Here is an 18,375-nt window from a genome sequence, read left to right as displayed (position 1 = left end):
TCCAAGCTAGGCCCCCAGGGAGCGCACTGCAGTAATCCAGCCTTGGGGTTACCAACACATGGATTACAGTGGTCAGCCAGAGGCAAATCAACCAATTCAATGTACGTTAAGGTGTTGATGGAAGTCCAAAAAGACTGTATAAGAAGTGAAGTTCTGTTGTATGATTGATAATCAAAATGTTAAAATTAATAAAAAGTATTATATTAAAAAAATGCTTGTATGCCCTTTCTCCTACTCAGTTTCCATACAGCGGTACCTCTACTTGCGGACTTAATCCGTTTTGGGGTGCCATTCACACCCCGAAAAGTCTGCAACTAGAGTGCCTCTTCTGCGCATGTGCGCAGCGTGATTGAGCACTTCTGCGCATGCACCAAGCACGCAGATTGCTTTCGTGCATGCACAGGCAGCGAACTTGGAAACAAGCACTTAATTTCCTTAATTTCCTTCGCGTGCTTCCCCTTTTTCTGTGCTAGTTTTTCCCCGTCACAATTTTATGCCACTTTTATACAAAACTACTGTATTCCCAAAGCGCTTTTGCAAGAAACTGCATGTTAAAAAGCAGTTAAACTGAAATCTATAGACGTGACTTCAAAACTAGGGTTTGCATTACCGCTCCAGTATAAAAATCGGATAACATGGATTACTGGGAGAAGCAGCTTTCATGCAGCGATTTTCAAAGACTAAAAGAAGCCCGTTGAAGCTCTGCAGAAGAGCCAAGCCAGCAGCTCCACCACCACTAATCTCCCTGAACTCTGCTCTTAGGCACTGGTAATTTAGTCATTATAACTGAGAGCAGCTTACCTTTCAGGCAGCAATATCACCACTGTGGCAAATCGATGTTGGCAATTTGCCACGCTAAGATCATTTGTAACAGCCTTGGACTGCAAGACCTCACCAATCTAGCATCTTGAGGAGTAGGTGGGTTTAAAAAAATAAAATTAAACAGGCAATGGAAAAGCAAAGAAGTGGGAGTCGTTTAATGTCCATTTCCAGCCTGGGGATGGTCTGGAGAGAGAGACCATCCTATTTAGAATTCCAGGACAGTATGCAACTAACTGTATAGCAGTTCGAATACAGTAACAACACCAATGCAATTGTTAGCACACTTTCTACAAGCTAAAAAGCCTGGGACAAAAAGAAATGCTTTTGCTTAGCATGGAAAAGATTGCAACGTAGGTGCTAGGTCAGTCTCATTAAGGAGAACATTGTGGGATTGTCTGCCTATCAGGGGCTACCGACAGGCAGAAGTGGTGGTGCTGAACATAAATGTGCAGCATGCGGCTGCACAATGTATGCTTTTCCTTGCAAAGGTTTAAAGCAGTGTTCCCTAACCTTGGGTCTCCAGCTGTTTTTGGACTACAACTCCCATCATCCCTTGCTAGCAAGACTAGTGGTCAGAGATTATGGGAATTGCAGTCCGAAAACAGCTGGAGACCCGTGTTTGGGAAACACTGGTTTAAGTTACCATGTGAAAGGTGTAGTGATTTTCCGAAGCAATGAGGCACAAGACAACTACAGATCCACATTCCCCGGCAGCTTAAATTACATTCCTGTATCTATTACCTTTGCCATTTGTTTGGGGTTCACAAACACCTTTTCCAGGGAAGAGAGAATGACGCAGAGAAGCCCGGAAATCAGCATGATCACTCCAATGGCTGTCAGCCAGGAGATGCTGCAGAAATAGCACGAGCTCTCCGTCGAAGTGCACACGACGACATGAACCGCACAGAGCATCAGGCATGTCAGGTAGAACAGCAGAGAGCACAATGGGGAGAGGGGCACTTCCAGTTCCGCCCTGCTGCTTAGAGCTTTTGCAGTACTCAAGAGAAGCAGCACCAGCACCTAGGAGGAGAAAACAAGCAAGAACATCCTATGAGAGTCTAGAACTCAAAACTGGTGGAAGCAGTTTTTTGTGTGTTTTTTTACTTTACGTTTCCATCCTGCCTTTCCTCCAATGGCCTCAAGGGGGCGTACCTGGTCCTCCCCACTGCACACCTCCATTTTGCCCTTTCAACAACCCTGTGAGCTGGGCTAGGCTGAGAGATAGTGACTGGCTCAAGGTCACCCAGTGGCCACGGCTGAGTGGGGATTTGAACTCTGATCTCCAAGGTCTTAGCCCAACACTCTCGTGCCCCTATACCACTCTGGGTCTTTTTTATATTTAGTTAGGGTCCTGCATTATTTCACATTATGCGTGGCACAAGGGACAGACCAGACCGGCTGACTTCTCAAACTACCCAGCATGCCAAGCAAGACAGCGTTTCTCTGCATCTACTGCTCGTGAGCATTTTGGGAGCATTTTGGGAGCAAAGGCAAGACTTTTACCCAATGCTATAGCATTTGCGCTGTGGGTTAAACCACAGAGCCTAGGGCTTGCCGATCAGAAGGTCGGCGGTTCGAATCCCCATGACAGGGTGAGCTCCCGTTGCTCGGTCCCTGCTCCTGCCAACCTAGCAGTTCGAAAGCACGTCAAAGTGCAAGTAGATAAATAGGTACCGCTCCAGCGGGAAGGTAAACGGTGTTTCTGTGCGTTGCTCTGGTTCGCTAGAAGCGGCTTAGTCATGCTGGCCACATGACCCGGAAGCTGTACGCCAGCTCCCTCGGCCAATAAAGCGAGATGAGCACCGCAACCCCAGAGTCAGTCACGACTGGACCTAATGGTCAGGGGTCCCTTTACCTTTAGTCTTACTGCAGGCTCTATGGCCAGGATCCGACAGGAAAAACACACACACAAAATATTTTCCCACGCTCGTAAGAATTTCAGGCTTGGGTCTCTCAAATAGCAGCCCTTTCCCAATGCCACATAGGAAAATAAAACTTTGGAAACTGCAGAGAAAGTCTGCAATCCAGCATGGGGCGTCTTGCACGTACAAGGTTTTCGATGCAAATATAGGCAGAGTGGATCTAGATAGTGAAGCCTGCGCTACTGTCAGAAAAACAGTATTTTTATAAAGGTAAAGGGACCCCTGACCATTAGGTCCAGTCGTGACCAACTCTGGGGTTGCAGCACTCATCTTGCTTTATTGGCCGAGGGAGCCGGCATACAGCTTCCAGGTCATGTGGCCAGCATGACTAAGCTGCTTCTGGCGAACCAGAGCAGCGCACGGAAATGCCGTTTACCTTCCCGCCAGAGCGGTACCGATTGATCTACTTGCACTATGATATGCTTTCAAACTGCTAGGCTGGCAGGAGCAGGGACCGAGCAATGGGAGCTCGCCCCGTTGCGGGGATTCGAACCGCCGACCTTCTGTTTGGCAAGTCCTAGGCTCAGTGGTTTAACCCACAGCGCCACCCGCATCCCAGTATTTTTATACTGCCCATATGAAAACCAGAGACAACACATGTAAGGTGCAAGGCCAGGTCAGCGACTTCTGAAGAAAGATCCCCTGCTCCTGGGCGATATGTTGCCACCTAAATTTGTGTCAAGAGGCTGATGCTATGTCAACTTGTTTCAGAGCATGAACAAAGTACTTTCTAAGTAGGTTAATCACCCAACTTGAAAAAGAGAGTGTAAGTGACTTATTGACTGAACTGAAAATTTTGATGGCTTCAGACCACTCAACCGTACCTCCAGAACAATGATGGTTCCCACTATCATTGAATACGTGTCATATTGTGCCACTTGCTTGCTTAAGGAAGAGCTCAGGACCCTGATGGCCTCTAAATACTGCCTGAGAACTTTTTTGCCAAGGTTTCTGAGGACTTCCGAGGTATTCCCTTCCAAATAGAGCTTGATCCAACTTCCGTGGGATTTTTCCGCCATCTTAAACTGCTGGAATCCAGGATCTAGTCACAAGAGACATTAACGCAGACCGGAAAGTTATTTGAGGGATCTGCAGAAAGGATTCTTCTTACTTGCATAGAGACATAAAGGTCTGTGATGGTTCCCTTGCAACCATTGAGTTGCAAACTCGCTTTTAAAAACAGAATCCGAAACACAGTTTGCAAAGAAACCCAAGTGAGTGTTTATGAGCACGTGTCCACTTTAAACCACTGTTAAAGCTAACAACTCATTTGTTTTATACACTGTTTGAACTAAATTAAAATAAATAAGGGAGAGGAGCTGCCATTTCCCTCCACAGGCAGGAGTTAAATGTGAAAATTACTAAATGCCTCAGCCTGATGTCCACACTATAGCAGAAACTGACTATCGGCAGGTTCGGCCTTAGGAGGAGGGAACCATCCCTGACCGTTGAGTCACAAGAACAAGAGTTGCTTTTGATCCTGTCTCTCTCCTGTCATGCTACAAAAATCTATTTCAATCCCCTAACAATCAGAATATTGTTATTTCTTCAAAGCAGGTTCCCTGTGGGTTAAGAACGTTTCGACAACTATCATAAAAAGCACAGACATTAACTTACTTGCCTTTTTCAAAGGTAGCCATGTTCTCCTGGAGGAGTCTGCTAAGCTGGAACCCATTTAAATGCAAGTACCGCAGCTGTTCTCTCACTGTCTTCTGCAGCACGACAGGCAGCAAAAGCTGCCCAATGCTGTTCCTTGAGATGGGCAAGCCAAGGCCTATGGCCAGCGTGACGGCTACGTCAGTCTGCTGAACAAGCTCCGGAGGTTTCAGGAGACCTGAGAGGAGAAAGACGCCAGCTAAGACTTCCCTGGTTTGCCTTCCCAAAAATATGATAAATGCAAAGAGGTATTTGCTACACAATCATGTTCCTTCTGATCACAGAATTGTAGAGTTGGAAGGGACCCTGAGGATCATCTAGTCCAACCCCGTGCAATGCAGGAATATGCAGCTCGTCCATACAGGGATCGAACCTGCAACCTTGGCATTATCAGAGCCACGTTTTAACCAAAACAGATCAAGATTCTCCCCATTATTACCTTCCTAAGGGAGTAAAGTGCTGGAGCCGTTCATAGCTGTAATAATAATAATGATGATGATGATGATGACACCCTCCTCTAACCTGGTGCCCTGCAGATATTTTAATCACTACACCCAGAAGTTTCACTGTGATACCTAAAGCTGAGGGGAGTGGTAGTCCGAGGAAAAAAGAAAAGAAAAAACCTGCAGTGGGGAAGGGCGATTACTGACATTTTTTATTTATTATTATTTTGACAAAGTAATAATCATAAATAAATAAGGGGGGGAAATGTGCACCCCAGCAACCGAGGCCATTCCATTGCAACTATCCAACCTCCCAAAATTTCATCACCTCTCGCAATGGTTTGACCCCTTTCCATTTTAACACTACAAATTCTAAAAATACCTTCCCTATCTCCTCAAAATCATTTCTCCTTGCGTATTCCTTGTCTTACCTTAATGGCACATGTTAATTGATAATTAATAGCTATATACCACAGTTCTTAGTACCATTCTTCCATTTTATATTCACCTTGCCCCTTCCACTTCCTAGCTATAATAATTTGTGCAGCTGTCCTGACGTTATTAATGCTAGGGCTACCACAGACCTGAGACATTTTTAACTCTCTCTTTTTTTCTGAAATAAGACTGTCTGTCTACCAGGACACATTAAGCACGCCTTTCTAAAGTTGCGTCATTTCACAAGCATTTCGCAAGGGAGCAGCTACTCCTCTGCGGCACATTTTAATAAAAGCAGCTGGATCTCTTTACAGAAATAACAGCACCGGCAAGAGGAATCCAGCCCTTACCCCCGGCCCTGTCGAAAGCAGAGCTGACGAAAAGCAAGGGCGTTCGCACTTCGCCCTCCGAGGATCCCCCGTGGCTCCCCGTTTCGGACATCCCATGGTCGCCACACACAACAAGCAGGTGGGGTGAAGTCACCTCTCCCTCCTCCTGCAAAGGAAGGAAATTGCAAAGGGCTTAGGGGGGGGCGATTTGACATTCTCCATTAACCATTTCGTTTCCTTAACTCGCAACATCTAAGCTCAGAAAGCACAGGCGGTCGTAGTCAAAACCGTTTGAGCAGGAATAGGGCACCTGTACAGAGAGTCCCCCAACACATCAGGGATTGAGGGAGGATGGAATAATTTCCAGGTCAGGTGGCATTCTCAGATTTGAGCCCCGGCATCACTTTTTCAAGTAACTAAGCCACAAACTGTTTTTTTTTTTCTTTTTACACACACCCTGGTAAAAGTTGGCAGTTGGTCCGTTTCCCTTATGGAGCTTTAAGGTCACTCAACACATTTCACTGAAAAAAGGTGCAATCTGAGTACCGCAGTTGTGTGTATTACACACAGGTGCCCTTGCCGAGAGAGCTGCCATCGGATGTAGCTTTGTGTTGAGTTGTCAGGTGGGTGGCAAACATGGATTTGCCTTTGCATAACGCCTGAAATAGTCATTAATGCCTGAAAACAGCCTTTGCATAATGCCTGAAATTGTGCTACATGCATTGATGACATTTTTAATTGTTATGATTACTCGTATCCTTAGCACATTGGCCAAGATTTTCAAGGGCATCAGGTTAACTTGCCCCAAACCTCAAAGGCGACAGCACCACGAAGGCAGTAAACCTATGTACATTTGCCTGAGAGTAAGCCTCACTACATTTTGTGGGACTTTCTTGCAAGTAAGCATGCATTGGGACAAGACTGATAAGTGTATAAATGACATTGGATAAAAACCTAAGGCTTCATATGCTGTTCCTACTCTCATGATTAAATTTACATCAATATATATATGCATGCCACCTTGGAGAGGAGAGAAGTATGAATCTTCTTGATGATGTTATCCATTTCAGAAAGCTTTGGCCCTATTAAAGGGCTGTGCGGTCCACTCAGATGACCAATATGGTCCAGCCCCAAGTAGTGAAGGATGAGCAAATCCCAGTCTTCTCTTTTCATAACATTATCCAAGTGTCTGGTAACATTATCATCAACCTTGAGAGGGAAAGGAAAACCAAAGTCAGGTTTCAAGCTTGCAGTTTATACTGTTGGCAGAATCCAAGGGGAAAAGCTGTTCCTGGACTTTATCACACTGCAGTGATTCCGATCATTTCCTACACAAGAGGGGAAATTGCACACTAAAGGGAGAAGTCAAGGCTGAATGTCTCTCACAGACACGCTCATTTTCTACATACAATGAGCTGTTTTCATCTGGGGAGCGTTCAAACATGATGCCCCTCTCCTCTGGAGTGTTGGAGTCCAAGAAACACTATAGAACATTGTTTCCCAAACTTGGGTCGCCTGCTGTTTTTGGACTACAACTCCCATCATCCCTAGCTAGCGAGACCAATAATCAGGGATGGTGGGAATTGTAGTCCAAAAAAAACCATCTGGAAACCCAAGTTTGGGAAACACTGGTATAGAAGGATCTTTAGGCAGATGGCCAGTTAATAAGAATTAAGTAACCATGTGGACCTAACTGAATTTCTAAGCCTCTAAGCACAGCATGTGCAGGTTAACTGGTTCTCTGAATCAGAGCACACTCAGCTGCAATCCACAAGACCAAGCTGCCAATCCTCATGCTACCAAGACAGGTGCAGAAGTTTTAAACTCCTACATAGAAGCAGAGACTATACCTTTCAAAACATTGTTTGAATAATAATAATAATAATAAGTCAAGTGCATCAACCTGGGAAGAGCCAAAGATCTTTGCATGGTTTTCGCAGAGGGAACTCAATCCTTGGCATCTCCAGTTAGAAGGCTCTTGTAAAAACCCTTCCATAAAGATGCGGTAGAGGAAGAGTTGATAAAGCTAGACTTTCTCCATTGGCTCAGCTGGAACAAAGCGCCATTTTGTTTCTTCCCTGCCAGAACCATCTCTTGAAGAGACTTCTCTGCCTGGTCATTAACATAACCGTATGAAAAAGGCAATATTCAAGTAAGTTATTTTCCTCTTCTCCCTAGCTTCCTTGTATCTCATGTATCCATTGTTTTAAAATAAATAAATAGTATTGAGTTCATTGGTAGAAAAGGCAACATATAAAAAGAGCCCTGACAACATATAAAAAGGCAACATATAAAAAGGCAACATATAAAAAGAGTCCGCAGACAGTTTTTCCAGGTCATGTGGCCAGCATGACTAAGCCGCTTCTGGTGAACCAGAGCAGCGCACAGAAATGCCGTTTACCTTCCCGCCAGAGCGGTACCTATTTATCTACTTACACTTTTGGCATTGCTTTCGAACTGCTAGGTTGGCAGGAGCAGGGACCGAGCAATGGGAGCTCACTCCATCGCGGGGATTCGAACCGCCAACCTTCTGACCGGCAAGCCCAAGAGGCTCAGTGGTTTAGACCACAGGGCCACCCACGTCCTTTTGGACCAGTTGTACTTGCTGCAAATGGCAATTCCAAAGCCTTCAAGGGTTTGTGCAAGTTAGGGCAGGGCTGAGGAATCAGTGGTCCTCAAGATGATGTTAGACTCCAACCCCCATCAGATGCAGTCAGCACCTGCTCGGTAATGATGGGAGTTGGAGTTTGGAATCTTCTAGAGGGCTACAAGCTCTCCATTCCTGAGCTAAAGTATGGAATGCTGGCCTGCGGTTTTTGTGACAACCACATATGGAGCTTTTAGTAGTTCGTCACAATGGGGAAGCAGAGCCTGTCAATTCTTTGACTGCCTCCAATTGCAAAATAAACCACCAAAATGAACAACATAGACATGAAAAACATACCCATTTTAGAAATGTGGCAACTAAAACATGTTTTAGAATATCACAGATCAATCCAGCTTTTTTTACTATGAGCTAATACACAGATCTTTAAGAACATATAGGCAAAAATAAATCAAATTTTCACAAAGTATTCATTTGCACACTAACCTAACAATGCAATTTCTTACATCACTGTACCGGAGCATTTTCTTACCTCAGTATAGTCCGAGACAAAAAAAGATGTTGTTCCATCATATTCCACAAACTGCTTTGGAAATAATCGAACCCAAGTATCATCACCATAGAAGATTATCCTTTTCCCAGCTGCTTTGGCCTGCTGGATCAAGTTGTCTTCCAGCAAGGCTGGAGAATTGAGATTCATGATGACATCGATGAAACCCGGGATGCTCCCCGTTGTAAGTGCCTGCAAACAGATGCCCCAAAAGCAGAGGGGAAAACATCTTGATAGGGTTTGAGAAGAGGACGAGACTGCCTTAGGACAAGGGTGCATGGACAGGGGAAAATGTTATTACAATCATCTGTAACAGGCTTGATGAACCAATTCTGAGACACTTTAAAAAAAACAACCCCAGAGAGAACACATCTACACAACTGCCAAGCAAGTCTCAGTTAAATATGTACACAAGGATAGCCAATGTGGTATCCTCCAATTGTTGCTGGATTCCTCCCTCCCATCACCCCACAGTCAGCATGGCCGATGTTCAAGGGTGATGGGAATCTTGGCCTAGCATTATGTGCAAACCCAGAAACAACGGGTTCATCATTCAGTTGTACGCCAGGATTCCCAGTTTGCACACAATGCAAAGCTGAGCTTATTTTCAATGGAAGTTATTCTTGGCAGTAGTCTTCTACCCAACAGAACAGAAGAGGGAGAACACATGGGTGCCATGTTGGGCTAAAGTGTGAGAGGAGGACTGGGTGAAGTTGCTGTCTGTTATTCTCTGCTCATCTGCCATCTGCTGGCCAGCCACTCCTTTCTGCTCAGGCACTTAAAGGTGGAGGACTTCAGGGGTGCATGACCTGCGTCGCAAAGCGCACAGCTGGCAACTGAGTTGTACAGAAGTGCACAGGAACCTCTAACTGCCCAAGTCTTCTAGGAATGGAATAGTGCTAAGAGACATCTTCCGATATGGAGTGCATTCCTTGGACCAGCACGTAATAGAACATTTCATTTCCCACTCGCACCCCCACTCAAAAGCCTGCCCCTATATTTTTTTATATTTTTTTGCTTTTCTTGATGTTTTTTATGAATTGCACTTTTATGGCCTATTTCTTCTGCACTGATAGGTATTACTGATGCTCACCACTATGGGGGCCTTCAGGCTAAACTGCAGTATCTAAATAAACCATACCATATCTATAGTCCTCCTCCTGACAGAGCACAGTAGCCTGATGCTTTGCTTGGGTTTGCTGAGTCAACTCTACATAACCCTCACCCATGTTATGAACCAGCCCTAAGCCTGGAAAGGTGGGAACTCACCTGGCCCACAATCCCTAGCCGCCGCCAGCAACAAGGCAAATGATTATTTGCTTTCTAAGAAAAACAGAACTTCTGTCCGTCAACAAGGAGAAAAATGTTCCCAGTTCCCAGGATCCAACACTGAAAGTTTAGATAGATCAAGAATGTCCAGAGCAACCCCAGCCCAACAAAGTTTATTTATTTATTGGCAAAGAACTCGGTTGCATCATCTCCTAAGGCGCAATGGTAACACACACCACCCCTGCTAAGTAGCTGCCTAGGTAATCTAATTCTACTGCCCTGCACTCCAACTCGGACAGATGGAGCAGCTCTAGGACCACAGCCCTTGCAACTAACTTTAAACCCCTTGTCTGATGCAATGGGGGCTTTGTTGTTGTTTAGTCCCTTAGTCATGTCCAACTCTTCATGACCCCATGGACCAGAGCACGCCAGGCACTCCAGTCTTCCATTGCCTCCTGCAGTTTGGTCAAACTCATGCTGGTAGCTTCGAGAACACTGTCCAACCATTTCGTCCTCTGTCGTCCCCTTCTCCTTGTGCCCTCCATCTTTCCCAGCATCAGGGTCTTTTCCAGGGAGTCTTCTCTTCTCATGAGATGGCCAAAGTATTGGAGCCTCAGCTTCACGATCTGTCCTTCCAGTGAGCACTCAGGGCTGATTTCCTTCAGAATGGAGTGGTTTGATCTTCTTGCAGTCCATGGGACTCTCAAGAGTCTCCTCCAGCACCATAATTCAAAAGCATCAATTCTTCGGCAATCAGCCTTCTTTATGGTCCAGCTCTCACTTCCACACATCACTACTGGGAAAACCATGGCTTTAAATATACGGACCTTTGTTGGTAAAGTGATGTCTCTGCTTTTAAAGATGTTGTCTAGGTTTGTCATTGCTTTTCTCCCAAGAAGCAGGTGTCTTTTAATCTCGTGACTGCTGTCACCATCTGCAGTGATCATGGAGCTCAAGAAAGTAAAATCTCTCAATGGGGGCTAGCGCCCTACAACTCCACTCTAGTTGCTCCCATCACTATGACCCTCCTTATGCGTGGAGACAGTGGAAGAGAGGACCAAAGGCAAGACTCTCCCTGGGACTGGCACAGCCCCTCTGCCTCTTAGACTCTCTGAATCTCTCCTCCTACCTCCTTTCCCCTTGTCTCTGGGTGCCCAGTCTCTTCCCCTTGGATCTCCTTGGCACCTGCCTCATGGGTTGCACAAAACCCCACATATCACTGGTCCCTTCCCCCAGATCATCATCCAGCTCCCCTGCCTCCTCTGCCTGCACATTCCTCCCCTCTCCTCAGATTTCTACCCATCCTCAATACTGGACCTGGAAAGATTCCAGCTGTACAGCAAAAATGAGACAAGGAAAAGACACGACAAGCACCGAGTGCCGTTTCACAACACACAAAATTACAAAGTTGATCAACTGCGCTGTAGCTGTTGTGCATCATTTACAGAATCCATTCACCAAAATTAAAAGAAACCGATACTTAAGACAAATTGTGATGACGGCCACTTTCCGAAGCAGACAATCAATCCTCACAGGCATCTATTTTGGGACAGAGATTGCAATGTCTTTTTTTGGAAACTTCACAGTAAGTTTTAAGGGCACAAGATGAATTAATTGCAACGGCTCATTAAGTTCTAATAATACAGTTCTTGATGTTGTCAGAGTATTTAATTAGAAACTCATTTAATATTAGTACTGAGGAATTATTATCCTGATGCACAAAATAGTACAGTCGTACCTTGGAAGTCGAACAGAATCCATTCCAGAAGTCTGTTTGACTTCCAAAGCATTTGACTTCTGGTTGGCTGCAGGAAGCTACTGCAGCCAATTGGAAGCCCCGTCGGACGTTCGGCTTCCAAAAGAACGTTCAAAAACCGGAACAGTCACTTCCGGGTACTGATTGTTCAGGAGCCAAAACGTTCAGGAACTAGGCTGTTCGAAAACCAAGGTAAAACTGTAGTATGCATTCCTTGCTATAGAGATTCCTGAGGGTTGCATGTTTTATTTTGTCTTTAGAACAGAAAAGTTCATTTTATTTTGCCCATTCCCACGTTTCTCACAGCTCAATAAGGCCCCCATCAAGGTCAACGTACTACTGAATTTGACTTTCTGTCTTTAAGCTGTAATTTGTTACAAAAATACCTGGAAGACTTTCTCTAAATTATTCCTTAACAATATCCGATTGTGTCCTTTACATTTTGTGTCTATATTTAATGTAAATTGCTTGTATGGTACAGTTTACACATCGCCAATAGCCAAACTGTGGCTTACTGGGATTGTGAAAATCTGCAGTCTCCAAGACAGGAACTTGCAGTCCCTTTGCTCCTCCCTGGTCTTCTTCATTACTGTGCCATACTGAGCTAACCTAAGACCAAACCTGGGCTGCTTCTTGCAGTTTGTGATGGGAAAGCTTAATTATGTCCCTGGGTTCAGTCAACATACTAAATACAGCTCACTGTATTTTGATTTGATTATCTTATAATTGAAGTTAATTTTGCCAATTCTATATACTCACTTAATTTACAAATCCACTCTTCCTTTGTTGGTGTGTCCTGAGATTTCCATTTAGTGGCAATCACTACCCTGACAGCTGTTGTGGCATATAAAAAGGTAGCAGTAAATTATGCACCCCCTACATCTGTTCTAGGAATTCCCCCAACACTCCAGAACAGAGGTTTTTTTTAAAAAAAAAAAAAAACTTCTGCAACAGCTAGTAGTAATATGTTGCTTCCTAAAATGTACTGGCACACATATTAAATCTTAAAGTATTTAAAGGTTATGTCAGTCTTCATTTGTTCATATTTGTGATATAAAGGTGTTTTATATAACTGGTTTATACTCTTCTGTTTTGTGGAATTTGGATGTCCAGATCCCAATTTGTTTGTAGGTACTTTGTTGGGCTGGAACTACATACAGCAGCCCAAAAAAGCCACAGGATACATCACATAATTCAGATTAAACAATCTGTTTCCCTTTTTTAAAAAAAAAAGTTAGTTTCTAGTCCTCATAGTTGTGAACATGTGTATGTTTGCAAGTCTTTGGGGAAATGTAGATATAATCTCAGAAAACAAAGGAGTTGCTAAGCAAGTTTCCCTGGGGCAAAGAATATAGATAAAATTATACCCTGATCTCATGCACACTTAGCAGAAGTCATTACTGGTTCCGCTCAAGAAACATTTTTTCAAAAACTTTATAAACCATCCACCCTCAATGGGACAACAGGAGATTTTTCATTTTCTGCCCTTCAGTATAACATCAAAGCCAATGGCCAGGATCAAAAGGAGGAACATAAATGTATGAGGACCACAAACATATACAAAGTTTTGCTTGTTTTCCTCTCAATAGATGCTGCTGTTAAAGAGACAAGCCTCTGCTCTGTTCAAAAGCAGGGTGCCTCTTAAGCAGTGGGAGGTTAAGGTGAAGAAGCAGCTAGCAAGACTCTGTCCTGCACAAAGATACCCAACGCTTGAAATTCTGTCCTATACCTACAGTGCTTGCTAACCTGAAAGTCCTCTCAAAAAAGTACAAGCAATTCTGAAGCAGTATTAGAAACTCATATATGTAAGCTAATCACCAGATGGCACCTTAAACCTAGGTTACGGTCGCAGCAATGGAATATCTAGGGGCCATTTTTTACATGAAATGTATTAATATTTTTATTATTAATAATTTCATTTCTTTACAGCTTTATATTTTAAATAAAAGAATCTCAAAGGACTTTATACCACATTAAAACATTAAATAAAACAACTCAGAATAAAAGAAATTCAAGCTTCAAAGAAAGATTTCAGATCCTTCTCTAAGTGACATTCTGCATTCCCCCTATTAATTAACTTGCACAACTTATATAGCTGTCCCATAGCAGAAGTACTCTAGGAAGCCAGGGTGGTGCAGTGGTTAGAGTGTCAGACTGGGACCAGTGAGATCAGGGTTCAAATCCCCACAAAGCCATGAAGCTCAGTGGGTGACCTTGGGCCAGTCACAGCCTCTTAAACCTACCTCACAGGGTTGTTGTAGGGATTAACTGTGGAGGTGGTAAACCATGTACTCCTCAAAGGAAAAGGTGAGATATAAATGTAATAAATAAGCCCTTCTGCTTACCTCTTTAGAAAGCTGGAGAGGCCAGCCAGATGGAGATGTCAGTCGTCAACATGGCAGCCAGAGATCTCCTCATGGCCGCAATCAGACCCGCACTGGTTGCAAAACACACCTGACACCCAGCTAATTTCTAACATTGTTCTGAATCACATGTCCAAATATCAGAACTTACCTTAATTCGAGGCATGGTGACTGTAGGTGGCTTGGCTTCCGCTACAAAACTATGAGATGTTCCTCTTTCCACCAGCTGGGTTGTGTAGGGCATGAACCTTTTGCCTTTCGAGCCAAACACAAAGTCATCTCTCAAGGCATCAATCAGTACTATGACAGCTTTTTTAAAGAGAGGCGATGGCACCTTCGTCCAGTTGGAAGAGAATCCTAAAATATATTTAAGACATGTAGGTCATCAAGTCAAGGGTTGGTTTTCAATGTAAATACTATCCCCAGCTGTCTACCTTGCTGCATAAAGTGGGCAACCTGCCAGCTCACTCCCTGCTCACTTGCCCTCCCTCTCTCCTGGGCTACGTGATGGGTGGTGGTTGTGGAGAGACAAAGGAAACTGCCTTATATAGTCATACCTCAGGTTACAGACGCTTCAGGTCATGTGTTTTTGGGTTGCGCACCGCACTGAACCCGGAGGTACCAGAACAGGTTACTTCCAGGTTTCAGCGCTTGCATAAAGCACTAAATCGCGCTTGCGCATGCGCAGAAGCGCCGAATAGCAACCCACGTGTCCACAGATGCTGCAGGTTGCAAACGTGCCTCCTGCACAGATCACGTTTGCAACATGAGTTCCACTGTAGTGGGTCAGACCACTGGGTGCATCTAACTCAGTATTCCCTACTCTGACTGGCAGTGGCTCTCCTGGGTTTCAGAAAAGGCTCAATCTCAGAGCTCCTTGGAGGTTGCTCCTGCGACCTTCTGCATGCAAGGCAGAGCCTCTTTCCATGGGCATAGACAGGATTTATGGTGGGAAGGGGGCAGGACACCCACCTGTCATCACCTTCTCTCTGGCTCTGTCTAGCAGATTCAGAATGAAATGTCTCCACATCAGTAGGACACGGCACGTCTAAAACTGAAGGCTTGAGCATGAGTAAATGTACCCTCTACTTTGGCAGTTTGCGGGACACGGGTGGAGCTATGGTCTAAACCAATGAGCCTCGAGGGCTTGCTAATTGGAAGGTCAGCAGTTCAAATCCCTGCAAAAGAGAGAGCTCCCGTTGCTCTGTCCCAGCTCCCGCCAACCTAGAAGTTCAAAAGCACACCAGTGCAAGTAGATAAATAGGTACTGCTGTGGCGGGAAGGTAAACAGCGTTTCCGCGCGCTCTGGTTTCCGTCAGTGTCCCGTTGCGCCAGAAGCAGTTTAGTCATGCTGGCCACACGACCTGGAAAGCTGTCTGTGGACAAACGCCGGCTCCCTTGACCTGAAAGCGAGATGAGCACTGCAACCCCACAGTCGCCTTTGACTGGACTTAACCGTTCAGGGGTCCTTTTCCTTTTTACTTTGACAGTTACGCTATTGCCTATCTAGCATGTTACATTTATGTAAGGTAAAGGTAAAGGGACCCCTGACTATTAGGTCCAGTTGTGGCCGACTCTGGGGTTGCGACGCTCATCTCGCTTTATTGGCCAAGGGAGCCGGCGTACAGCTTCCAGGTCATGTGGCCAGCATGACTAAGCCACTTCTGGCGAACCAGAGCAGCGCACGGAAACACCGTTTACCTTCCCGCCGGAGCGGTACTTATTTATCTACTTGCACTTTGATGTGCTTTTGAACTGCTAGGTTGACAGGAGAAGGGACCGAGCAACTGGAGCTCACCCCATCACGGGGATTTGAACCGCCGACCTTCTGATCGGCAAGTCCTAAGCTCTGTGGTTTAACCCACAGCACCACCCGCATCCCTTACATTTATGTATGGAGGTGCTTTTATGCTGGCCCCTCACCGTAATAAGGACTTGGTTTAGATTGCACAACAGTTATTTTAAATCCCTTTCTTTTGACCCCAAGTGCTCAGGAAAACCTGTCGAAATCTTTTTACTTATTTCTACTTGTAAGCTATTTTCGATTATTATCTTGATTTAGGGGTGGGGCAGCTACCCCGCCCACGCCCACGTCTCTTTCCCATGAAAAGGGGTGTGGAGGGACGAACTCCCGGCTTGGGCGATGAGAAAGAGGCCGACCCCCGTTGTTTTCAAGCGTGCAACCCCCCACAAGGCCTGGAAGAGACGCTCCCCACACCTTTCCCGTCCCCCTCGCCGCCAGGTAGGAGGCAAAGCGCTTACCTGTGGGAGGCGGCTCCGCCGGCGCCCCGGCCAGCGCCCCGCTCCGAGGCAGCGACCTCACCGGCACCGGGAAGAAGCCCCTGAGGAAGAGCCCGACGCCCAGCGCCTGCACTAGCAGGCAGGCGGAGGCGAAGACCCCCGAGCGCAGCCGCATCCTCCGGCTCCAGCGCGGACAGGTAGAGCCGGAAGACAGGTGAGTTCGCGAGGCGCGCCTGCGCACACCTGCGCCGCTTCCGACGGGCCACAACAATCGGGGAAGCCCGCAGGGAACTCTCGACAGCTATTGGCTGCCGGCTGACCAATGGCTGGCCTGGCTTCTCCGCAAGACACCTCCTATAAGGAAGGCGTTGAGGCAAGAGCCAATCCCAAGAGGGCGGTGGGGAAGACTACATTTCCCAGAAAGCCACTGCGACGGAGCTTTTACGTGCGTTAAAGTGCGTCTTACCACATATAATCCAGTGCGGGCCAAGCTCTCAAGTAAAGTGGGCCGCGAGGGGCCGCACACTGAATTAAATTTCGGCACCGCAAATTAAAGTGTTTGCAATACAGTTCATATTAGTTAACCTACACAATATGCGTAATTGAATAGATGAAATTAAATACGCAAATAACAGCATCAGTAGCTTTATTGATTTAAACAAAATGAATACACAAGCAGATTTGCAAACAGAGCCCGACTTTGCTCCCTCCTGTGATGTATACGGTATTATGGGACCCCTGAAACTGCTCAACACTTGGGAGACTGAGGAGGGGAACAGATAACAGTATATTTGTTATCTGTATATTTGTTTTTCTTATGCATTAACTTGTTTTGAGATAATCAGATGAAGTTTGTTCTTTCAATGGTCCGTTGCCAGCATTCTTGTACAAACAAAAAAAAATGACGAGACTGACAGAAAATGGGTCAACAATCCAATAGTCTCCCCCAAAAAAACACATTTTAAAAGGGCATAGGATGTCAATAACCAACCCAAGGCATGGTTTAAAAAAAATTTTTTTTTTTTTGCCTTGCGCCTAAAGGTGTATAATGAAGGTGCCAGGCGAACTTCCCTGGGGAGAGCATTCCACAGGCGGGGAGCCACTGCAGAGAAGGCCCCTTCTTGTGCTGCCACCCTCCAGACCTCTCGAGGGGGAGGCAACCAGCACTTTGAATTGGGCCCAGAAACTAATTGGTAGCCAGTGCAGTGGGACCAGGATCGGTGTAATATGCTCAAACTGTCTTGCTCCAGTGAGCAACATGGCTGCTGAATTCTGCACTCGCTGAAGTTTCTGAGCCGTCTTCAGAGGCAGCCCTATGTATAACTCATTGCAATAATCTAACCCTGAGGTTACTAGAGCATAGACAACAGTAGTAAGGCTATCCCTAGATAGGGGCGTAGCTGGGCCACCAGCCGAAGCTGATGGAAGGCACTCCAGGCCACTAAGGCCACCTGAGCCTTGAGCAACAGCAAAGGATCTAGGAGTACCCCCAAGCTATGAACCTGCTCCTTCAGAGGAACTGTAACCCTACCAAAAGCTGGCGATCTCCCACCCATCTGGTCTAGGGAACCACCCACTAACAGTATCTCAGTCTTATCTGGATTGAATTTCAGTTTGTTGGCTCTCATCCAGTCCATTTCCGAGGCAAGACACTGGTCCAGCACTTCTACTGCCTCACCCGCAGATGTAAAGGAAAAATAGAGCTGAGTGTCATCAGCATGCTGCTTACAACGTACTCCAAAACCTCTGGATAACCCCATCCAGCAGTTTCATGTAGATGTTAAACAATGTAGGAGATAGGAATGAGCCCTGCAGAACCCCACATTGAAGGTTCCACAGGGCTGCAAAGCATTCCACGAGTAATGCCCTCTGGGAACGACCATCCAAGTAGGACTGGAACCACCACAAAGCAGTGCCACCCACTCCTAGTTTGGACAGTCGCTCCAGAAGGATACCATGGTCGATGGTATCGAAAGCCGCTGAG

General features: G+C 45.7%; 1 protein-coding gene across 2 annotated transcripts in view; it reads right to left on the bottom strand.

Moving 5' to 3' along the window:
* PIGG (phosphatidylinositol glycan anchor biosynthesis class G (EMM blood group)) overlaps nucleotides 1-16,685 on the bottom strand; it is a 57,751-nt gene extending 41,066 nt beyond the window's left edge. The window contains exons 1-8 of one of the 2 annotated variants that reach the window (XM_083719032.1): nucleotides 16,413-16,685; nucleotides 14,302-14,507; nucleotides 8,745-8,954; nucleotides 6,628-6,816; nucleotides 5,629-5,773; nucleotides 4,362-4,578; nucleotides 3,569-3,786; nucleotides 1,564-1,842 (exon numbers count right to left, since the gene is read on the bottom strand). In XM_083719032.1, coding sequence (XP_083575158.1) covers nucleotides 1,564-1,842; nucleotides 3,569-3,786; nucleotides 4,362-4,419 — 555 coding nt within the window. In that variant the 5' untranslated portion in view covers nucleotides 4,420-4,578; nucleotides 5,629-5,773; nucleotides 6,628-6,816; ... (1 more) ...; nucleotides 14,302-14,507; nucleotides 16,413-16,685. The remainder of the gene's footprint in view (nucleotides 1-1,563; nucleotides 1,843-3,568; nucleotides 3,787-4,361; nucleotides 4,579-5,628; nucleotides 5,774-6,627; nucleotides 6,817-8,744; nucleotides 8,955-14,301; nucleotides 14,508-16,412) is intronic. The other variant, XM_083719033.1, reaches the window with a different exon arrangement.
* Nucleotides 16,686-18,375: the final 1,690 nt, after the last annotated feature.

The sequence above is a fragment of the Podarcis gaigeae genome (assembly GCF_964106915.1).
Source record: "Podarcis gaigeae genome assembly, chromosome: 17".
Taxonomy (NCBI): domain Eukaryota; kingdom Metazoa; phylum Chordata; class Lepidosauria; order Squamata; family Lacertidae; genus Podarcis; species Podarcis gaigeae.
Note: the sequence above shows the minus strand (reverse complement) of the source record. Positions and strands in the feature narration are given on the sequence as shown.